Raw genomic sequence first — 25110 nt, 5'->3', positions numbered from 1 at the left:
TTAATTCAAAGAATTGGAAGTTTTCCTGATCCAAGACTAAAACTACACAAGATGTGGTCTCATACGATCAAAGCAGGTTTAGACACTCCAGACAGGGACTAGATCCAGATTCCTTGCCTCATTATGCCAAGATTCCATAATCTCCATGTCCAAGCTCAAAGCCTACCAGATACCAACCTCTTATACCAGGGGTGCCCAAACCCCGGCCCGGGGGCCACTTGCAGCCCTTGGGGACTCCCAATGCGGCCTGCGGGGAGCCCCCAGTCTCCAATGAGACTCTGGCCCTCTAGAGACTTGCTGGAGCCTAAGCTTGCCCAACGCAAGTGCTTACAGCATGAGGGTGACTGTTCAACCTCTCACATGAGCTGTGGGATGAGGGCTCCCTCCACTACTTGCTGTTTCACATTTGTGATGCAGCAGTGGCAGCAAAGGAAAGACCGGCCTTGCTTTGTGCAAGGCCTTTTATAGGCCTTGAGCTATTGCAAGACCTTCATTCATTCATAGAATTTCCTTCTCTAATATATTATAATTTATGTAAATTTATTCAAATTTGAAATGTAAATTAATTCTTTTTTCCCCAGCCCCCAACACAGTGTCAGAGAGATGATGTGGCCCTTCTGCCAAAAAGTTTGGACACCTCTGTCTTATACAATCACTCATAAGTCTTAACAGGTACTCCAGAGGTGGTGAAGTAGTCACCTAATTGCAGCACTTTATCATCTATAGTATAAGAGGACGTAAATGCTAAATCAGGTCATTGCTCACCAATATGTGGAGCCACTCCTTCACAAGCAACTTGCTATCTATAAAAGGGTAGATAGTTTTAAAGAAGTAGTCGCTACAGCAATATCCTCTGTTAATTCTGGCGACCTTATCCAATTCCATTGTCTTCTGAATCCTTAAAATGATATTTGATTGGATGCTGGGGATCAGTTAACCCCTGCTTTGAAGTATTCCTCATTACACTAGATGCTCTCAATCACCTATCCAACAGACCATCTGTCAGTGAATTAGTGCTAGTGCCAAATGTTTGTACATTTGGAGCAAGTACTTGTCACTTGGAAGACACCACTCACAAAAGGCACTCTGTGTTTTGACAGCATCCATATGGTGTTCTTCACAACTGGAAAGTATTATAGAGAATGAACATAAAGAGAGTGTAGTCTAAAGCATTTTATTCTTCTAGCAGTTTGTTACTCAGCACCATGAGAAAAGAATGAAGGCACTTTTACAGCAGTGCTTTCTACAATAGGTGTTTGTCACCTACCAATCAAAAACTTATCTCACTTTTATAGTTAAAAACTCAAACCATTCACAATGGCTAAAAAAACACAAGAGTAGAAACAATTGTAAAACAAAATATAAGCAAAAAAGCAGCAGATAAAATTACAAAAAAGCAAAAAACCAAAACTTAACTAAACACAACTAAGGGCGCAATCCTAACCCCTTATGTCAGTGCTTTCCAGCACTGCCACAGCGGTACCAATGGGACATGGGCTGGATCCTGCAGTTGGCTGTCACTCACGGAGGCCTCCTCAAAGTAAGTGAATGTTTGTTCCCTTAGCTGCATTGCCTTTATGTCAGTGCTGGAAAGCACTGACATTGTATTGTGTATTGGCAACCTTCAGTCTCGAAAGACTATGGTATCGCGCTCTGAAAGGTGGTTCTGGCACAGCGTCTAGTGTGGCTGAAAAGGCCAATCCGGGAGTGACAATCCCTTCCACACCGGGAGCAAGTGCGGTCTGTCCTTGGTCTGTCTCCCTGGCTATGGGCCTTCCTTCTTTGCCTCTTAGCCTCAGACTGTTGGCAAAGTGTCTCTTCAAACTGGGAAAGGCCATGCTGCACAGCCTGCCTCCAAGCGGGCCGCTCAGAGGCCAGGGTTTCCCACTTGTTGAGGTCCACTCCTAAGGCCTTCAGATCCCTCTTGCAGATGTCCTTGTATCGCAGCTGTGGTCTACTTGTAGGGCGCTTTCCTTGCACGAGTTCTCCATAGAGGAGATCCTTTGGGATCCGGCCATCATCCATTCTCACGACATGACCAAGCCAACGCAGGCGTCTCTATTTCAGCAGTGAATACATGCTAGGGATTCCAGCACGTTCCAGGACTGTGTTGTTTGGAACTTTGTCCTGCCAGGTGATGCCGAGGATGCGTCGGAGGCAGCGCATGTGGAAAGCACTCAGTTTCCTCTCCTGTTGTGAGCGAAGAGTCCATGACTCGCTGCAGTACAGAAGTGTACTCAGGACGCAAGCTCTGTAGACCTGGATCTTGGTATGTTCCGTCAGCTTCTTGTTGGACCAGACTCTCTTTGTGAGTCTGGAAAACGTGGTAGCTGCTTTACCGATGCGCTTGTTTAGCTCAGTATCGAGAGAAAGAGTGTCGGAGATCGTTGAGCCAAGGTACACAAAGTCATGGATAACCTCCAGTTATCAGATAACCTCAGCATCATCAGATCTTTCCACAAGGACATGAAGGGCACTGTTGTCTTCGATGGCTCCACATCAGACCCTTTTGACATCCGAAGCGGAGTGAAGCAGGGCTGTGTTCTTGCACCAACCTTGTTTGGGATTTTCTTCGCTGTCCTGCTGAAGCAGGCCTTTGGAACTGCAACAGAAGGCATCTATCTCCGGACCAGATCAGACGGAAAGCTCTTCAACCTCTCCAGACTGAGAGCAAAATCCAAAGTCCAGCTGAAATGTCTGCGTGACTTCCTCTTTGCCGACGATGCAGCTGTCACTACCCACTCTGCCAAAGATCTCCAGCAGCTCATGGATCGTTTTAGCAAGGCCTGCCAAGATTTTGGACTGACAATCAGCCTGAAGAAAACACAGGTCATGGTTCAGGATGTGGACTCACCTCCCTGCATTACAATCTCTGAGCATGAACTGGAGGTTATCCATGACTTTGTGTACCTTGGCTCAACTGACATTAGGAGTTAGGATTGTGCCCCAAGTTTTTGAAGCTTTCATTAACAGGCCACACATATGGTAAACTTTGGTTAAAAAGATGAACAGTATTAAGATTTATTTAACCCATTTCTGCCCAGCCCACAGATGTACACTTTTCATCCATATTGCTTATATGCAACTTTGGGCAGAAATGGCTTAAATTCATCTTGAGGCCTGGGTTTGGCACTAAAACAACTGTGGTCTCCCAATTATCAATCTGTACCAACAGGACAACAAGGTGAGTGCAACAATGTTAATTTTTCTGGGCACTGTATACTACATTATTGATCATATTATTCTCCATAAACTTGAAAACCAACTTTTAAAAAAGTGATTGTTCAACAGCCCCAGAATCAAAATTACTAAGGTTTAAAAATGCAACCTGGGTTATGATTTAACAACTAATATTTTTTTAGGACTACAAACTCACACAACAGTAAGTATTCACTTTCATTTAAAAAGGTTACAAAAACCTCTTTTCTCACAAGACGTATTAACAATTTCTAGCAGTTCATCAGAATTGAATAAAGACACCTAAAAACAAACACTTTCATACACCTTACATATTTTAAGAATGTTGTCCTGTCTTATAACTTTTATAGGTTATATATAACTACATAGCTTTTTAAAACTGTAATTCCAGTTTAAATGCAATCCAAGAATAAAGTTATCACAGGCAACAGAATAAACAGCAAAGATGGGAAAGGAATTTCAAGATGATAAAAATTCTTCAGGAATCCTCACGTATGCCAATTCTTAGCTCCTGCTTTGCATATCCTTCTTCAACCATACAGTACATGAGGTGTCTGTTACTGGCTAGGGATATTTTGAAGGGGCAAAATGGAGCATAAGTCAGGAGGTGTAGAAGCCTTTACATTCATGATTGATTTATATATAATATTTTGCCACTAGTCAAGACAACCCCTTCAGCAAGTCCCAGCAACAATTTGGAAAATACCTGTTAAGCCTAAACACCTGAACCAGCAATACATTTTTAAGCACACACAGACACTAATGGCAGTGGCATAACCAACAAAAATGATTAACCTTTTAAGGCTATGAAATGAACTACTTAGAATGGACACAAAATAAAATGATTTAAATAATTATAAAGAATGAATGAATCATCATGAAGAATCCTGATCCCTGCCGCTACTCACACTGGGATTGCCTTTGTCAGGCCTCCCCATCCTGCAAGACTACACAGCTGATCTAGTTGGTGGCCGCGCACAGCAGAAGGGGTCCCTACTTGCCTCTCCCCCCAATAGCTGCTTCTCAGTTTGCTTGGTAATTTACCTCAGCATAAGATGTAGCATATATGGCTCTTTAACATGGAAGTCTTAGAAAGAAGCATACACCTTATGGTAAAGGAGGGAATGTATTTCTCATTAAGTAAATGGGAAGAAAGCAATCTTTGCAAAAGCAAAAATGGTTGAAAAATGAATCAGTGGTCTTGTGCATGAACAAAAGACCATCTACGAGAAACAAAGAACATCTCATAGAAACAAAGAACAGTATCCGAAATTTAGTCAGTTGTGACTAAAGATCTATTTCAAAGGAACTTATTTCCTTACAGTGCAATCAGATACATGCTTACTCAGAAGTTGAACTGCCTTTCTCTCAAGTTCCATATGTTTAGAACTGCAGGTTTAGTCATGACTAAGTAAACCAAGGATACAGTACCCCCCGCCCCTAGAGAAAAAGTAAATGCATGAACAAAAGCAGTCAAAGTGTGGAAACACAGAATTACTGACCAATGATCCATCATTTTAGGCTAGGGCATTCCCTCTCGCCTTCCCCCCCAATTCTCACAATACAGTTCCCAAAAGATCACACACATGCACTCACTGTGATCTTGTGGTCTCAAGATATGATCTGATCACAGACTGCTATCAGATTATATAAGGATTGATAAAATCATGCATCAACAGACTACAAAAACACTGGTCTAGTAATGTTAGAATTCCCAACTTTCTAGAAGGAATGATACAACTAATTACCTATGGTACAGTAATATTTTAGAATGGTTTGCCATCTCAGTGGTCTCAGCAGGAGGAGGATGGGAATTTTAAAAATGTTAATTAATACAGGCATATAAATCAGGTTGATGGTTTTTGTAAAGGTTCTATATGGAGACACACATACACTACAATGCACATTGTGATTGCAACCAAATAGCTTCAAACTTACAGCAGAATCTTAAAACAATCACATATTGTATTTAGGAAAGCACATATTGCTTGGGAAAAGTCAAACAATTTACTGTCTGGTAGGCAGTGAAACCAATTACAGCAAAATCCTAAGCATATCTATGAGAAGTCTCTTTGTGTTCAATGGGGCTTACTCTAATGAAAGTATTTGTAGGATTGCAGCCTTAACTCTGGGTTATCACCTATGAATTTTGCATATTACAATGAACAGTTCTTGGAAGACCCACCATTTTTAGGAACTTTCTCTAAATGGAGCGTAAGGGGTATAACATCTAATTAAAAATATATGGTTAACTATTAGATTATTTCCTATGATAAGGTTAGAAGAAAACTTCAATGTTTCCATGGTACACACATTCTTTTGACCTCTCTTGAAAAATACAAGACTCTTTTAGGCCTATTCTATTAGGCCTTCTTCTATTAGCGGGAAACTTTCAAGAAGTATGTTATAATCTTATTGGCTTGAATGAAACCTAAAAGAAGAGATATCACTGTGTAAGCCCCATAAGGGCGTAGCCAGAGGGGAAGGGGAAGGGAGATGTCCCACTAGATCAGGGGTCTCCAAACCCCGGCCCGGAGGCCAGATGCGGCCCACAGCAATCCTCTATCTGGCCCGCAGCCAGGCTCTTGTCCCCTGAAAGCCTCTGGCCCACTCAACTGAACACAACCAGAGCTGTGCTCTGGTTATGCCTGGAGGGTGATCTGAGGGCCAGAGAGGTTGAATGAATGAGCCCATTCATTCATTTATTCACTCATCTAAGTTCTATCTCTATTTATTTAAATTTTATATTTAAATTTTTTTCCGGCTCTCAACACCATGCCAGATATTTGATGCGGCCCTCTGGGCAAAAAGTTTGGAGACCCCTGCACTAGATGATGAAGCAGGAGCATGCACAACTCTACCTGCCAGCTGGTGCGAGAAGCACATGTCCCCACTTGGGAGGCATGAGCAGACAGCTATGCTGATCAGCTGGGAGAGAGGCAATGTGGCTGTCAATTACATTACCAGGCATTGCCCATTCCCAGCTGCAGGAAGGAGGGGTCAATCAGTGGGCACCAGGGATAGCTGGGTGGAGCTGGCCTCGACCCTATAAAGGGAAGAAGGGAGCAGGGTGAAGTTTGTGGGATAAGGTACAAGTGAGCAGAAGGGAGGCAAAGGCGCAGGAAGGGTTTATAGACAAAAGGGAGGAAAGTGCAAGGAGAAAACAAAGCACCCAGAGGGGAACTCTCATTACAGCAGGGAGAGTAAGGACTGGGCTAGATCCAACGACAGTAAAGGTTGGGCCTGCAGCAGTCCCAAAGGAATGATGTCTCAGAAAGGAGGCCAGGAAGCAGGAGGGAAGAGGTGTTTCAATAGCAAGCCCTCTATCTGGGGCAAGGAAGTAGCAGCACCCAGATCCTCTAAGCAACTAACTGCCCTGGGAGGGGGGCCATGAGGGGCCCTCATCCCTCAGAGGAGTGTGGCAGAGCTAACAACACAGCAGGCTGTCTTGACTCTGTGATACAACCACAGGCCCTATATGGAATTGCATTGCCAGTGAAGAGCCTACACGCAGAGACCCGTAAGAGAGCATAAGAGTTCATGGTCAAAGAAGGAAGGGGGTTAATTTAACCCTGGGAGAAGGTCAACTTATCCTGTCTTCTGTTCCATTTGACTCTGTGATCCAGATACACAGAAGCAGATAGATGGCATGATGGCTGCTTTTTAATAATTGTTCTGTACTATTGGTTTTATTGCTGCTGGCCTTACTGTTCTTATGTATTTTATTGTATTTTTATAGTTTTATGTATTTTGTTTGTATTTTAACTGTTGTTAGCCGCTTTGGGTGCCCTTCAGGGAGAAAGGCAGATTATAAATCCAACAAATAAAAAATAAGCAAAGCACCAAGAGTCTGTGGAGTAATATGACAATGAGCTTTTCAAGCCCTCTGGAGATCAAGCCTCCCCCACCTCGGAGAAGGAAGAGATTACACACTGATACAACTTTTAAAAAAAATCTTTGAAACCTATCAGATTATTCAATTCTTGCTGATATTGCTGAAGATATTTGCTGAAGATGTTCATTCTAAACTGTTAATTGTTTTACATATTACTGGGCACACTCCCAAAACTAGTATTTTGGACAGAAAGAGACTAATTTATGAAATTACAGGATAATCCATACCATATGGTTTAAGAAGTCTATTTTAAACAAAGATGTTAATGTAATTATTTAGACATAGTAACTGCAGCCAAAGTCTTTATTGCTGCATAGCAGAAAGAGGCAGCAGCCACATCCATTTCAGAACAGTTACAAAATTTTGTAATACTGTCTTAATAACCAACATATTTCTTTAGATATTCTTGGAGTAATTAGGCAGATATCTTTTCCCCCAATTTTCCCACTAACAAGTTGAGTTGTGTATTGATATTACAATTTATCATATATTTCATCTTCCTTATTATAAAATATATAACAAAAAATTGGATAGAAATAGATGTCATGTGCTGAAGCACTAAATGCAGGCCTAAAAACAATAGTAGCACTGGGTCTTTATAACTCTCCAGGCCTTTCTGATAGCATTTCTTCTGACGATTGAGGCTAAACATCATTAAATCTGTTGGCTGCATATATGATCAATGATGCAAAATGAAAATATCTGAAGATCTTTACCAAGTATAATTAAACAAAGTTTAATAAAAGGTTAGAAATAAAGACAGGAAAAGGAATGAAGTAGCAATAGCCACTCAAAGTTACTGCACAGGAGCAGTTTAGCATCCAATATGTTTGCCACCTCTAAACGTATATCCCATGTATTTTTTTCCTAACATCTATCATCTAATATTGAGATAAACCCCTGAAGGCAACTACAGGTAGGCCTTGTTTATCTGTGGGTTTGGAACTTGCAGATTTGACTCTGTATGCATTCCAAACACAAGCTGGAGGGCCCCATCTCACCTCCTGGATGCAACCAGAGCTACCTTACAGTAGTGTCTGGGAGATTTTCTGAGGCCCAGGGGCACACAGTCTCTCCATGCCTCAGAAAGCCCCCCCAGAGCTGTCAGAAAGGCATTTCCAGTTTTCTAAAAAACCACAAGTGCCTTTCTGACACCGTTGGAAACGACTGGAAGGTAGAGGGCCCCAATCCATTGATTTGGTTATCTGTGGGGGTTCCTTGAACAGAACCCCTGCAGATGCCAAGGGTTCACTGTAAATGGTAATAGATACACTCTGAGAACGGTACAATCTCATAGTAATTTACCTTAGAATTTATCAAATCAATTCCTTTATTTGATAAATGCACCATGAGAAATGGCCCAATTTTTTAAGAATAAATGTTTTAAAAATAATTTTATACTGTAAATGCAAACAAGACTTGAAAATCGAGCAATTCTTCTATAGCAATTATACAATTTCACCAATATTGATCTACCAATGAAGTAATAATTACTAGTATTACATTAGTAATAATGCATATGAGGCAACTATTTTGATTGCATGCTACATTGCATTTTAATCTTGCAATAAAAGCAGGTGGATCAAACAACATAATACATGAATACTACAACAGAAACAATACATAGAATAAAGGTTCATAGGTGTGTACTTGCCTAGCAAAATCTTAGCGTCATCCACATCAAAATCTCCATCTCCATCAGCATCATAGATTCCAAGCTTTCCTAGAGCACATAAACAGAACTTATTTCAGAAATCTGTTTAAAATTAATTTGTTCAAAGTGTGATGGAATGTAGCAGAACTGTATTTGACAACCTTTTATTTTTAAAAAAGTGTCATTCCAAAATACAAATGTAAACCTATTAATTGCTTTAATATTTTTTCCTGAATAATTTTTTGTTAAATCATAACAGAAATCTGAAATTCTTTCATGTAGCTAATCAGCACTTCAATATTTAAGAAACTATAAAAGGTTGTGCCTTTGTTGGTAGGAGATGGAAAACAAGCATGATCCTGAATACATCTTTTTCAGATACAGAATCAGTGCATTCAGGAGCTATACAGATGCATGCAGTACCAAGGCATTCTCGCACCTATGGAAAATTGCAAACTGCTGTATCTGATACACTGACAAAGCTGCATTTAAAGAGAAGTTCAAGCAAAAGTAATCAAATACAGTAGATGCGTGCCAAGCTGGCAGGAGTTGTACATCAGTTATAGTTTGAAAGTGGACTAAAATAGTGGGGGGGGATTTGTAATTGATTTTTTTCTTCTTCTATGATTTATTGAACAAGGCAGAAGTCATGCTGAGAAGAAACTGAAACAGAGAACCTGTCCACTGGCTCTTCAAATACCAAGCTATATCAAAGGCAAGTGTTTTTCTTTTATTAAACCAGAATGAAAATAAAGGAAATTAAATTATGGTTTTGTTCAATATCTGAACAGACAAACTGCCTCTAAAGGCTATTTCTCCCAGAAATGGCAGTGCTAAGCAGATGGAAAATGAAAATAGAAAAGCAGCTCTAAACAGTGGTTGACCCGATTGTTTGCAAGCACAAAGCATGACTTGGGCTTTGAAACTACCACATCATGGGTTTGGCGAAGTATCTCAATTAAACTGAATGTGTCTGCATAGATTATTTTAAAACATTTATAGTGGAACCTTTGCTTTGGCTGGTTCAGAGATAACTAAGCATAGTTTTGACATTACAAGAAAGAGCAAACACAAGCATTTCACTCTTTGTGCATTAGTGTTGGCAGCAAAGCCTGCACTTCTAAGCTAGCCATAACTCCCCAATACTTGAGGGAGCTATACTGTATTCAAACCAAGGTTATTATATCAATATTTCTTAACTAACCAAAGTTTGATGAACTAAAGCTCCCCAAATTCCAAAGTATACAGGAAATTGTGGTTAGTTCAAAAGTGAACTGATGCTTTCAGTCTCATCCAGTGCACAAAAGTGGGGAAGAGTAAAGACAGCATACAAGCTCGAGGCTCTTACACGTTCACTCCTATGAGTAATTTTTCTTTCTCAATGAGAAAAAAAAGAATTAAACCTTTCAAAATGGGAAAACATTTCAGTCAAATCAAAATTACTCACTGCCACAAACTATTTTAATAAACTCACTAACACCTATATCTATAATTCTTTCCTTCGAAAAGTCACAAATGGCAGACATTAACAAATGTTGCTTAGAGTCTGCCCCATTCTTGAAGCTCACAATTTAACTAAAGCTTTCTAGCTTTATGAAGGGAAACTTGCTAAATGCTTTGAATACATTCAGACCCTCTCCTTAATTTGCAGATTATAGTGTTTTCAACAAGGTTGATGGCTGGTATGGGGAAGAAATTGCAGGTGCCTGCTTTCCTTCTACCGTCATCTTCCAAACCTCCAATCTTAGATAATTTTGACTGAGAAATGTTCTTAACTTTAGGATGTTATCTACTCCAGGCCTCTAATAGTTTCTAGAATCAAAACAGAAGCAGGAGGGCCAAAAGTAGATAAGCAGAGAAAAGTTGGCATGCCAGCAGTTACCCAGAAAGCCTTTCAGTGTCACGAGACTATGGGGATACAACCTAGCCCACATACTTTCCAACCAAAAAGGACAAAGAAATGCACAACTCAGCTGGACAAGATCAGCCTCTTCCCTCCTGTCTTTTTATTTCCACCAGCCTCTACCTCAAAAAGAACAAAAGGAAGCTTAAACACTAAACAGTTTAAAGAGTTAAAAATGAAGGATACGAAGATACAGTAATGAAGCCAACCCTATTCTGTTCAGAAAGGAAAAATCAAAGGTGTGCAGTAGATTTTCAGGTTAAAGACTAGCTTCACCAAAGAGTGTGTCAGCTAGTAACAAAGAGACCACCTCAAGTTGGGGGGGGGCACCGAACACCAATCAATTGTCGGAGAAACTTTTAGTTTTCAAGCTCATGAGGATACAAACATAGTTCATTTCTCTATAATCCTACCTTGGAGTACCTCTGATAAGTTATAACGGAAGTCCTTTGCTTTAGCTGCATGCATAGTAAAAATATAAAAACCATTATTCAGATCATTAGATCCCAAACAAATAAGCCACATAACACTCCCCCCCCCCTTCAACCTGCAACATAGCCTTCCCAATTTTCCCTGCACTACTGGTTAGGAATATACATAAACACAGCTGAGGTTTTCCCCTGATCTCCAGACCTCACAACTAATTAATTGCACCTTGATTCACTGCTTTTTACTACTTCTGATGTTGGCAGTAAATAAATCATGAATAGGTAGTTTTATTGTAAAAGCCAGCATTTTAAAATTGTGAAACCAGGTATCCAAGAACATTAAATATACTCTTAATTACGTACATGTGATATCTGAACTTCTTACCTAAGACTTCCTCGTAATCTACAAGTTCAAACCAAACCACTGCGACCGATGTCCACACTCCCAGCAGTGCAATAACCATAAACCAGGTAAAAAAGGAACTTCCAGAAATCCCTTCTTTCTTGCCATTCTTGCTTCCTCCATGTTTTGTCTCTATAAAATAAATAATGTGAATTATTATCTGAAAGCACAGCTATACACAGTATTAAAAGTTAGCAATCAGTTATTTTCAAGCACAAAATTTAGAACAAGTTGTACAGTGGATGCATTTATTTTAAAGGTATTGCTATATACTGCTTTAGATTATATAGCAATACCTCCAAAAAATGTCACTTCCTTTAGCACTGTTTTGTTACAGTGCTTTTTGTCCTGAGCTGATTTATACTACTTCAGCCCATGACAACAGTGTACAGGCATCCACTGCTTAACAACCTTCCACTTAACAATGAACTACATATATGATGGTGGTCAAAGCACAACAAAGAGGCTCTTAATGAGGCAGTCTGGACTCCCATAGCATGTAGCAGAGTGTCCGTTTACACAACAAAGAGTCCCTTAATACAAAAAAGAAGTAATCTATCTCCAGTAGCCTGTACAGCCTGCATGTTTCTGGCAGGGAGTGTTGTTTACACAACAAAGTCACTAGACTGGACTGAATGTTCACTTAACAACCTAATTGCACAACAGGGATTGGAGAACGTATCCCCGTCATTAAGTGGTGCACACTATTCTGGCCAACCAATGCCACCTTCCTGCCTTACAGTCAATGGTATCTCCTACACTGCTGTATCAGACAACTTTTAGCTTCCTAAAAATGGATCCCCTACATTATTGGAGGTATTACTCTAGATCAGTGGTTCCCAACATTTTTTCACTTGCGTGCCCCTTGGCAGCCCTTTTCCATAAATTGTGCCCCTCATATTAGCCCCTCAAGACATTCTAATGCCAGCCCTGCAAGGCATTCTAATACAGACCAACCCTTTTCTTCCATTATTCAATTCTATTTTAAATACCCCTAAAGGTACTGACAAATATCCCTGGGGGTACCCGTATTCCAGGTAGGGAACCACTGCTCTAGATTGATTTAAAATCAAATCAAAAAATGTTCATGATTTAAAGTCATATATAAATCTAATATCCTCATTTTGTATGCCAAATATTTTCTAAATGGGAACACTCACTAAACAATAAAGCACAAACCAATGTGTTTTAATTATTTTAACAAGTTAAAGTCTTTATACCACCTGGAAGCAAATTCCAAGTCAAGCCTCTGGTCAGGCTGCCCTCTTCAACTGACTCAGAGCCCAATCCTGTGCTCGGTGGCATGGCTTCATGCCGCTGAGCACTGTTGCAAGCACGCCGGAAGGCACATTTGCCAGCCTCACTGCCAGACTCCCACCTGTGCTAGCCCAGCACTGGCCGTTACTGGGCTAGCGAGGAGTGGTCGCCCAGCCTCCACAGCTTGGCGGTCTCCTGGACCGCTGAGCCACAGCACAGTAAGTGGGGAAAGAGAGGAGGTGTTCCGGGAAGGGAGGAGGCCGGAGGGGGGCAGAGAGAGGGCAGGGGAGGCGCGACGTGGGGAGGGGGCGAGCTGGAGGCGTGCCTGGGGGAGGGATGGAAGATGGTCCCACAGAGCTCTGCTCCGCAGGATCCAAGGCACTCATGGAGGGCTCTGCGCCCTACATGAGCACCTTTACCTTACCGCCAACCTTTTGGTCAGCGGTAAAGAGAGTAGCCCCATTACAGGGCTATTTACCTTACCAGGGGGAACGGGATGAAAATCCCTTTATCCCAAGGCGCCTCCCACAGTAGCCCAGGGTGCGCAGGATCCGGTGGTAGCTGTTCTCGGTGCCGCTGAGCCTGGGCACCCTGGGCGGCTCAGGATTGGGCTGCCTGTTGGGACAGAGAAGAGACGAAGCAAATACTAACATGTTTTATTAATATGTAAACCTTCTGGCTGCTTCCCATTAGTGTCCAGGCTGCCTGTCAGCATGTTATTCTATAAGCTTGCATGCTTATAGCATTCTGTAAAAGGAAAGACATTCTTGCAAGGTGCAACCAGTAAGAAGCAAAATGAAGTTAATGGGCAGGGATGCAGACCTGTGGATAGCTGGATCTGTGGCTATGGGGGGGATGCCTGTAATTTTGTGTTAAAGTATTATCAAAGAAGTCAAGAGTGCAGGGTTGGGAAGCAAGAAAACGGGTAAGAGAACATTATCTACAGCATGTAAAAAATGTTAGTTGCTTTCCAAAATGATGCCTTTTGCACTACAAAACCATATACTGTTGAAGAGTGGCATGAAGAGGGCAGGGGTTAACCATGAAATTAACAGACCTGTTTATTTCTTTCTATATGTAATTTTGCATGGTTTCTTTGAAGACAAGGACTCTATGAAGTTAGGTATGCTGGATTGAGGGCAGAATGTCTGAACATAATGTCTGATAATTTCTGGGTAACAGGCATGTAGATATTGTCTAAGTTCTTTGGGCTGATCACTGGCCAGAGGACCAAACAGCTGCAATGATCTTGCTTACGATCTCCCTTGCAAAAACAAAACCCACTGTGAACAGTTTGTGCAGTGATTTGAGTACTGATGCATTAACTGTTTTTTCAGTGACTTTTCAATTATTAAGTGACTAACTTAGACTTAAATGCATCGTACAGAGAAATGAGAAGAAAGAAGATTTGCCCCTTACGAATACTTTTTTTCTCCTTGGTAGGAGATGATCTACCTAGGAACTTTAAAAAACAAAACAAAAACCCAAATTATTCAGTTATGAAAAACAATTTAATACACCAAAGTTTATTATAAATTGCCAATAATAATCAAGTCACCGCTGATATAAAAACTGAATTTGTAACACCACATACCATATAGATCTATATAGAATACCATCAGCTTGCCTTTAATTAGAGTGCCATGCCTGGCTCTGCTCATTGTCAAGTCATATCTCTCAATTTCACAGGGTTTGATTCCTCTCATTTCACCTCACTGACTATCAAGGCCAGAACTATGTGGCTTAACTTTTGCTAATTTTTAATTCTCATTATTGCATTCAGGTAATTTTGTTCTATGTTTTTGTGAGCAATAAACACAAACAATATAGCCAAATACTTCTAGGAGATGAAAACCAGAAAAAGAAAAATAAGGCTCATTAGTGGATTATACCAGCACCGAAGACATTTTTTTCTGTATTTCTACTGCCTTTTTTACAATGGCTATTTCCACTCCCCCAGTATTCTTCCTTGACACTCCAACTGAAAATTCCTTTATTTAAAATTTCTGCCCTGGCATCCCCCTGCACATAAGAAATTATGTAATTTTATAAAATTATAGTAAGAAAAATACTACAAAATACTGAAAACCAGAATAAAAACAGTTAATATCCCCAAAATACGAAACCGGCAAAACTAAAGAGAAAAGGTTTAACGAAAAAGAAAGGTTTTTAGCGATTGCCAGAAGGCTCACTTTTGAAAGAAATTCACTCAGGACATTTCTCTGTCTTTCCAGTTTGCAATTCCTGTTTCACCTTAATTAAAATGTTCAACCATGCAACTCACAGGTTGCACCTTAAGTTGTTTTTTTTTTTTCTTTTTTCTTTTTTAGGGAAAGGGTATATAGTCAATGGGGCTTACTCTCTGGTATGTGTGGATAGGAATGCAGCCTTAGATACTTTTCTAACAAAGATAATTCAGCTTAAACTCAAAATTAGGATTCTACACTAAAAGAGTGTCTACAAAAACACAATACAGTACCATATTTCTTTCTGCAGGAAGACAATAAAACTGCAGGAGAAATCAAGACAAAAATAAAGCTTTTTGCCTAGCTTTAATGACAGTACAGACCAATACATTTTTAATTTATTATAACATGGTTGGACAGGGAAGCCACAAGAATACAGTGTAGCATACAATGATGCCCAGAATCTAAGGAAACCACTATTGACTCTGAGATTTAGGTAGAGATGAAGATTGAAAGTTATATTCTAGAGTCCATATAAAAGTGATTTCAAAGTTATAATCATATAAACTTGCAAGGGTCAAACTAGATGCGACATTAATCATTTGGTCTTGCATGTGTGTTTTAACCATAAATAGCAGCCACAGGAGACCCTGATCCGTATTGGGCATACAGTGCAGAGTGTTTTAACCCTTTGCACCTTGTATATCCCTGACCAGGACGGCTGTCCTCACTATGGCTCCTGTGTCCCTAAGTATGAAACTGCCAGTGACAATCTTAACTAGGACTATGACAGGCCAAAGGAGTAAAGGCCCATGGCCCACAGTCTTATTCTGGACCAGAATAAGGCTGCTATTTACATTAAAAAATGGGGGGGGGGGGGACAATGTCATCAATGCCATTTCTACGAGTTGTTGGCCTTCAATTTCATCTAAAATGACATTCACTGCAAATATATCAGGACATAACACGATGACATTTTTATTTTTAGAATTGTGAAATTATTACTGCTATGCATATGCAAACCACTAAGATCACCCAAACATTCCAAAAGACACTATTTTTGTTATCCAACTTTAACTGCCTATACTTTCAATATTCATAGCTATGTTAAAGATTTGTCTTTACACCCTTTTACGGAAAGTTGATAAATTCTTTATCATTCAACTTTTAACAATTCGAAAGTCACCTATGAAGTAAGGGCATATATTAGAACAATTTACTGAATTAAACTCCTCCAGAGAGTCAGAGTTGAAGCCACCATGCAAATACTGTCAGCAATGTAGAAAGTAGGTCAATTTCCAAATCTGGTAAGCCCTTGCTTTTGTCTGCCATATGTCTAGAGAGGCATCACAATACTCTAAAATACAATTGCGCACTTTCAAAATCCATAAAGTAATACCATGAATTAGATTTTAGTAGGCATGTATAACATTTGTTCACTTGCAGCTGTAATACATCCAATTCGCTATAAAGGAAGCACCATTATCTCTATTTAAAAATCCATCCACTTTCAGAATCTCAAGAACAAATATAAAGTAAGCATTCTGCTTCACAGGGTCATAGAACACCAGTCACAGAATATCTCAAATATAAAAAATTTTCTGAAAAATTTAAAACTTTCCACAAACTTTTCAGACTAATGTGATACCATGACACCCGTAGTTTACTACCCAGTAAGAGAGAAAAGTCATCACATTTGTTATTCCAAACTGCAAAGACTGTACCTGAGTCTTCAGCCATTTCATCAGTGTCGTTTATCCATGAATAAAGTAAACCTGAATATAAAACTAGAGTCCAAGACAGAATCAGCAAGAGTTCACCCTAATGTAAGCTTTGCAACAGCAGCAAAGAAAGTTCCTTACGGCCAGCTCAGCTAAAACCCGAAATCGGACCCGGCTGCAAAGTCTGCTCAAAATCTATTTTTAGGGCATTCATCTGCAAGCCAAATGCTTTTAAGTACCCATATGGAAACCCACTGCTGACGACAATCAAATTTTCCCCCTCCTACCAACAAAGCATCCTGGGTAGCAGGTCCTTTCCATCTCATTTAATCTCTAAACACCAACATACCAGAGAAGCAAAACAGAGCAGATTTAAAAAAAATAATTGCACGAAAGCATGCCTCAGTGACTAAATTCTAAGAGCATTAAATCTTCTGTATAAACTCAAACAAAAGTCAGGACACAAAGCTTGTCTATTCAATGCGGGAATCTGCCAAACACATTTACATGATGCTGACATGCAACTATTGCACGGCTTTTTGGAGAGCTCTGCATATATATACACATTTATCTGCAGTTGACATAATATGAACTACAATTACAATATGGCATTGCATTGGTATTATGGATCCACTAAGGATACTATATGGAAGGCAATGCTGAGAGCGAGAGCTATTAAGCTGTCAACACACTGCCAACACTATCAAAAATCCAGAGTAATAACCAACAGAATTCCAGCTACCTCCAAGATAGTGCTACATTATCAACCTCTGTTTAAAAAGCAAAAAAGAAAGCCAAGGTACCATTTTAAACAATATTTATAAAAACAAGGTTTGAGCACTAATGTGGTCAGAATAGGTAGAGCTAACATTTATAAACACATCACAGGCTTTTAGGCTTTAGACAGATGGGAAGTTCTGTAAAGCACACTTTTCTTCTTAATTCAACTTCTTTCGAAAGACTTGTGACAGGTAATAACAGCTTAAGGTAGAAAAATACAAACACACAGAGAGTACCGATTTTTACACACATATAGGTCACTTCCAATAGCCAGTCTTGTATTCTGATGAATGTTGTAACTGGTGAATAATTATCTATGTGCTAGTCACTAGTGGGTTTATTTTAATACAAGGGAGAGGCAATGTTGTCTGTTTTAAGCTTTTCATCCTCCAATACCCTGCTGAGTAGTTCAAAAGTGACTGCATTAAGGGACGCACCCATCTTTTAGTAGGGCAGGGTGCAACAGCTTTAAGATCAAAATTCCTGATAACACTTCAACTCCTCCCTTCTCAGAAAGGCTACAGAATTCAGTTCCTAATAGTACAATCTAAAATATATTACTCAGAGGAGTGAATTATTAGGAGAAGGGGAAAGAAAATAGAGGTATGTTGTATGTTCCCTGTCTTTTGTTTCTGGGAAATCTACAACACTTCACTGCTACTACTTTTCCCTTACCATCTAGCCCAGGGGTGCCCAAACCCCAGCCCTGGGGCCACTTGCGGCCCTCAAGGACTTCCAATCCAGCCTGCGGGGAGCCCCCAGTCTCCAATGAGCCTCTGGCCCTCCGGAGACTTGCTGAAGACCTTGCTGGCCTGACAACTGCTCTCAGCGTGATGGCCAACACTTTGACCTCTTGCATGAGCTGTGGGACGAGGGCTTCCTCCACTGCTTGCTGTTTCACATACAGCAGTGACAGCAAAGGAAAGGCCAGCCTTGCTTTGTGCAAGGCCTTTTGTAGGCCTTGAGCTATTGCAAGACCTTCATTCATTCATAGAAATTCCATCTCTAATATATTCATTTGTGTAAATTTATTCAAATTTGAAATGTAAATTAATTCTTCCCCCCCCCCCCCCCGGTCCCCAACTTAGTGGCAGAGAGATGATGTGGCCCTCTTGCCAAAAAGTTTGGACACCTGATCTAGCCTAACGAACAAGCCTACAGCTTTCAAAAGTTTACTGTTGCACCATGTTACTTTGGAGTTGTACTTCTGGGATATTTTTACTTTAATTACCTACTTTGGGTTGTGGATTTTTTTTTCTAATAAAGTGATTTTCAAATAAATGTACAGCTTTAATTTTAGCTATGTCCTCTAGATTAAAAAAGATATACAGTATTTTTATAGACTTAAAATGTAGTCCATCACTCATTTTAACAAGAATAAGTTTATTCAACAACAACTAACTTCCAATTCAAAAACAATTTCGGAGAAAATAACAGCAAACAGAGCTGTCATTGAAAACAGCTCAGCTAAACTGCTACACTACAGCACTTCTTCAAATTCAAATTTAAGAAATTTTTAAGCTCTACTATTATGTTACTAGGCTATGTCAGACACTACTGTCTGCATCAAGAAGTGTGTAAATGTAACCTATGAATGTTCTAAAAAATATATAAAAATAATTTAAGTGCATCATTAGTGAAAAACAGCAGTTTCTGCTCAGGATCATAGCATGAACTCAATTTCAATTCACTGAATCACACTCATAAAGATATGATAGATAGGCTGTAGGCGTATCTAAATGACAGCTGTCCCAGATCATTTTATACAACCCCCAGATGAATTGCAGGTTGTGAAAACCGGACAAAAGAGAAACATAACTAAATTACTAAAGAAACACAAATGCTGAATGGCACTTCGCAAGAGGGCAGCACTCATGTTCCCAGTCACCCATGGCCCTAGTTTAGCCTTAATATACACAAATTATCACAAACAGATGAAAGATTATAAAAATGCTCTATAAATCCTACTGATCTCCCTAGTTTTTTGTACATAAAGTCAAAGTAAACCTTTCAGTTCCATAAGCAGCCCATCAGAAATATTTTTCACATGATAGTACTCATAGTATTTGAAAGCCCTTTACCATACGAGTTAACTCATGGTATGAAGAATCTCCTCACTTGTGCCACCCACCGATCCCATTTGTAATGCTGGTATATGAACGCTTTGTGCAATTGGAAAGCTATGCTTATTGAAGCACTTTCCATCAGCTGCGCAGACCATAGCTACAAGCATTTCCGATGTCTTCAGCACGGTGACAACATCGATTTTAAAGTGTCAAGGTTAAATTTTGACCTTTTCTATTTTTTTACTGCATTTGAGTGTCTCACTGTTCCAAGTATTTAGCTTGGAATCAAATCAATCATTTGGAAATACCAAGTTTGGAAAACTGCTAGCTTTCTAAAAACAAAGGAAGTTTGATATGCAAATCACAAATGTTTTCAAATATGGAACACTGTACATCTTCTAAGAAGGTGCAGTCCTGTGCAAGACTATACCAGCTCTAACCTTTCCATCAACAATCATAGATGGGGAAGTTACTGAATGAAATTGAATGGAAATAGATTCAACACAGACAAAAAACCTTCACTGCATGCATGGTCAAGGTACAGAATTCACCACTACAGAATGAAGTGACACACAATGGCTTAAAAAGCTTTTTAAGGGGATTAGATTCATTAGCTCTTATCAAGGACTATTAGTCACAATGGCTAAATGTGTTCTGAGGCAAAATGTCACTGAATACCAGTTGAGGTGGGGAGGTAGCGTGTTAGACCTTTATGCCCTACTTATGGTTTCCCAGGGTATCCAGCTGGTCACTGCGAAAGCAGGATGCAGGACTAGATAAATGTGTGGTATGACACATAATGATCCTTATTGCTTTAATTTCTATAATATAAACTTACAAATACTACTTCTTCATAAAATCATGTATTGTTAGAAGATGAAGTCAACATGAAGATCATCAAGTCTTGCCTAGTGCAACCATCATTGATAGATGACCACCAAGCCTCTGCTTGAAAACCTCCAATAAGGGAAAGTCCACTACTGCACAAGGTAGACTGCTCAGTGTTGGACACTGAAGCGCTTACAGTTAAAGCGCTTGTAGTTAGCCTAAATACACTTTTCTAAAGTTTCAACCCACTGGTTCACTGGACCCACTAGCCTCAGAGTGAGCCCACTCCTCTTTCCATGCACTAGTCCTTCACATACTTGAAAACAGCTTTTCTGTCTCCCCTTAGGTTTCTCCAGACTAAACATACCAAGCACACTGTTCCTGATGGGATTTGGTTTCCAGATCCCTCACCATCTAAACTGCCCTCTACTGAACCTCACCCAGCAATACCAATGCCCTTTCTAAAACCCAGTACGTATTCCAAACTGGACACAGTACTCCAAGTGAGGTCTTAGTAGAATAAAATAGAACTATTAATTCTCATAGTCTGGACTTTATACATCTTTTAATGCAGCCCAGACTTGCATTACCTTTTTTGTCCAGCCTTATCACACTGCTAGCTCACATTCATCCAATGATCCACTAAACTGCTTTCCTTTTCATATATGTGCTGTCAAGCCAAGTCTTCTCCCATCCTGTATATGTGCCTATGCGCAAGACTTTTCTTTGTCTCCACTAAACTTCATTGTGTTAGCACAGGCCCAATTATCAAGTCTGAATGATCAAATCTGAACATTCTGAGTCCTGGTTTGGTCTTCCAAAGCAGTGTTTCTCAAACTGTGGGTTGAGACCCACTAGGTGGGTCATGAGCCAATTTCAGGTGTGTCCCCATTCATTTCAATATTTTATTTTTAATATATTAGACTTGATGCTACCATGGTATGTGACTGCATTTGGGGAAATGTCACAGACCTGTACTTTTAACAAGCTACTATGTATATTCTTTAACAATGACAGTAAATGAGACTTACTCCTGGCTAAGTGTGGGTAGGATTGCAGCCTTGGATTCTTAAAACTTTTCCTTCTTGATGATGTCACTTCTGGTCATGACATCCCTTCCAGTGGGTCCTAACAGATTCTCATTCTAAAAAGTGGGTCCCAGTGTGAAAACCACTGTTCCAGAGTATAACCTCTGCCAGCCGTCTAGCTTCAAGGCAATTTTCAAAATAGGTTCTAAATGCTCTTAGCAAGACATTGCTAGATGCTGTACATCATTTTATTTTATCCTCAGAATCCAAAAATATATGCAGTGTTAAAGATTAAAAAAAGATTAGCTTAAAAAAAGGAGTGCACCATAAATATTATGGCATGTTAGAACAAAGGGAAGTGGCGAATGGGCACATCAGGCATTGCGGAAACCTAGAATCTGTGCAAATCTAGAAGGACCTTGAGATTTCTATCATCTTGTTTAGTAGAACATATTGTTGCAAGTAAGACTGGAGCACACTATGCATCTTGAAACATCATTAGCTATTTTCTTCAGTATTATCACACTCTAAAGATCAAAAAAAGATTCAGGAAAATTATGCTATGTAATTTTCTTGTGCTGAAAGTTTACTTGATTTGCATCACCAAAATTTAACATTAGAAGTTAAAGCACTTCTTTATTACAGTGTTCTTTTGCATTTCTGAATCTGGTTATCAGTGTTGTAACTCATCTGTGGTACAACACTGAAAACCAGATTGCCATTGCCAAATGGCTTAATCAAATAGCATCACAAACCTATGCAAGTCTACTGAAAAGTTCCATTGTGTTCAGTAGGGCTTATTCCCAAGAAAATGAGTATAGGATTGCGGCCTAGGAATCACATAATCATAATCACCTAGCTGATTACATAATTAAAGCATATTTTTTCAATACACCTTTAAGTGAGTAAAGAGGAGGGTAAATTACATAAACAAGCTTACTGTTTCCCAACCTAAGGTTTACTCATTCTGGTCTGGTCAAAGCTTTTCATTCTTGTGAACTCTCTCTCTCATGTATTACCATAATCATTTGGCATAACAAGAAATTACAAAGACATTCATTTCATGTCACTGCTACCAACACATCTCCAGTTAAGAACAAGACCCAATATAAAGCAGAGATGCTTTACCTGCATCTTATGAATAGTTTAAGAAAAGCTTACGATGAAACACATAAGTAGTAAGGGTGCAAAAAGGAGATTTGTCCAATACAGTGGGCCCTCCTTATCTGACTTCAGTTTTCATGATGCCAAGCCCGCGGCTGGAGGACCTTAGAAGACCTCCTAGATACAAGCAGAACTCATTTCCAGAGGTGTTCTGAGGTCCTCCAGCCATGATTTTAATTATCAGCAGAATACAGTATCTGGGTGTGTGTGTCCTGGAACGGATCCTCTGTGGATACTGAGGGCCCACTGTATTGACACACTGTTCCAATTACAGGGTGAAAAAAGTAAAATAGGGCACACAGAACATCCCTATAAAAGTCCCCTATAAAAGTCCCATCATCAACTTCTGCTTTTGGATATTTGTGTCAGGGGTTGAGCCCTTGTCCGACCCCTGCCTTACCTGGCTGCAGGCCAGGGGCAGAACTGCCTGGCCATAGAGCCACCACCACCTCTCCAGCTGACCAGGTAAGACGTAGGGCAGCTGGGTGGGAGAGACCGTCCCCCCCAGGGCTCACCTGACCTGAGCAGTGAGCAGGGCCGGGTCACCATTAACCACCAAAGAAGAGGGAAGCAGGCCAGGGTCAGGGCCCCTTTAAGCCTAGAGAGGGAGAAAGGGGAGGAGCCAAGGGTGTGGCTGGGGAGGATAAAAGCAGGGAGGCCTGTGATGACAGGCAGTTCTGGAGAAGGAAGGCAGGAGGATGGAGCTGGAGCCCCTGCCTGAAGACCAAGGGCCTCAGGTCCTGCCTCCAGGGAGGAGGACAAGGGTGTCATGAACCCCCTCCCCCTGGCTTGGTCTGAGGCTTCTCCCACAAGGAACCCCAAGGAGGTGGACACCCCACCCAGGGGTCCCATGAGACCATCCAGCCGACCCTCAGCACCCCACCAGGTGACGCCCTGAGACGACCCCCCCCCCATTTCCAGGCACCCCTCACAGTTTGGTTAGAGACTAGTTTAGAGCAGCTAAACAAGCAACCCCTGAGCCTCCCTTTCCTGCTGGAAAGTAGGAAAAGAAAGAGTAGCATAGTTTTAGTGTACAGGTATGTGTTGCTTAACAACAGGGCTATGTTCTTCAAACCCCATCATTAAGCGATTTTATAGTTATGTGAAAAATATATTTTAAAACTTACCTTGGTGGTTGTGATGTTGTCATTAGCAGGCACCAGAGGCCCCCTCTGGGTTGCGCTACACCTCAGAATGGTCCACAGAAACATTCGAAAGCTACTTTCCGTTTTTGGAAGCAAACCAGAAGTGGTTTTCTGAAAACCAGAAGTAGATTCCAGAGGCTTCTGTGGTTCATTCTGAAGCCCATGGAGACTCAGAGCAACCTGGTGGAGACCTCTGGGGCCTCCTAAGGACACCACCAACACCAAGGGAAAGAGTTTCAATTGCTTTACACTTGAAGGTCTAGTCTCCTGGGCAGGAGGTCTGGTCTAGAGGGTAGAGCCTCCATCTACCTGAAGATAACATCCACAAGGTCGCCAGTTCGAGGCCACCGGCACTGTGCGACCTTGCAGCAGCTGACAAGCTGAAACCGAGCTATTCCATCTGCTCTGAGCGTGGGAGGATGGAGGCCAGAATGTGAAGCCAGATCGGAACGAAACACCTGAATGTAGTGGTTCTTGAAAGAAAGAACCTTCTTTCAAATTGTAAAAATCCCTATTTAATAAGGGATTTAAATAAAGCCTGCCTATGTAAACCACCTTGAATAAAGTCTTGAATAAAGACCAAGAAAGGTGGCATATAAATACCTGTTGTTGTTGTTGTTGTTGTTATAATATTTACACTTACAATAGACCATTGTATATGCAGTCCGTTGTAGGTCGGAATGCTGCTAAGCAGTGCACACCTGTAGTTTTAATTTGGCAACCAAGGCCAAATTTGTGGATCTCTAACCAAAACTTGTGGATCTCTAACCAAAAGCAAGCTACAGTACTCCAAATGTAAACAAATTTAATTCCTTTGACATATTTTAAATTTAAGTTCTCTGATTTAACTTGAATTCAATTAGATTTTGAATTTGATTTTGTCAGCATTCCTCTCTGATCTCTGTATAATCAGTCACTCTGTAGTTCAATGAATAATTCTGATTTAGAACAAAAAATTCATGTGGCATTTTGTGCACGACAAACAAAAATGCATCATGCCAACAGCACACCATTCATTAGTACTTAACTACAAGCACTTAAGAAATGAACAACACTGCAAGTAATACGCATGGGGAAAGTACTACAACATATTATTAAAAAGTAAATCTATTCTTTGCTAGGGCTGGAAAAATTGCTTTGTTATTTGATACCTACAGTTTTGAGGTTTAGAAATCTTACTTACTCAATTTTGTTGATGGTTGGAGCCTCTAATCCTGGCACCAAAATATTTTCCAGCCTTAATTTATCTTGTTTCACAGCAAATTTAAAGAAAACATTCCATGCAGCAGGTCAGTGCATGAGAACAGTTAGAAAACAAACAGCTTCAATCACTACACCCTTGTCACACTTTACCAGTTGATGATGCTCACTCGAGAAGCGGTCACCTTGGTGCAAGTAAAACTTCATTGCATAAATACCCTATAATGAAGAATTCAATAAATCATTAGCATAAA

The 25110-nt window shown here is 40.3% G+C and overlaps 1 protein-coding gene across 7 annotated transcripts in view; it reads right to left on the bottom strand.

Annotated features, from left to right (window-relative positions):
• Positions 1–25110, bottom strand: part of ASPH (aspartate beta-hydroxylase) — a 147526-nt gene that overhangs the window by 111538 nt on the left and 10878 nt on the right. For 3 of the 7 annotated variants that reach the window (XM_066626211.1, XM_066626214.1, XM_066626217.1), the window contains exons 2-4: positions 11464–11613; positions 11064–11108; positions 8748–8816 (exon numbers count right to left, since the gene is read on the bottom strand). In XM_066626211.1, coding sequence (XP_066482308.1) covers positions 8748–8816; positions 11064–11108; positions 11464–11613 — 264 coding nt within the window. Of the gene's footprint in view, positions 1–8747; positions 8817–11063; positions 11109–11463; positions 11614–16648; positions 16830–25009; positions 25076–25110 lie in introns of those variants that run through there. The other 4 variants (XM_066626216.1, XM_066626212.1, XM_066626215.1 and 1 more) reach the window with 4 other exon arrangements.

This window comes from Tiliqua scincoides, chromosome 4 (genome assembly GCF_035046505.1).
Source record: "Tiliqua scincoides isolate rTilSci1 chromosome 4, rTilSci1.hap2, whole genome shotgun sequence".
In the NCBI taxonomy this organism is placed as follows: Eukaryota; Metazoa; Chordata; class Lepidosauria; order Squamata; family Scincidae; genus Tiliqua; species Tiliqua scincoides.
This window is presented reverse-complemented; position numbering and strand designations above follow the sequence as displayed.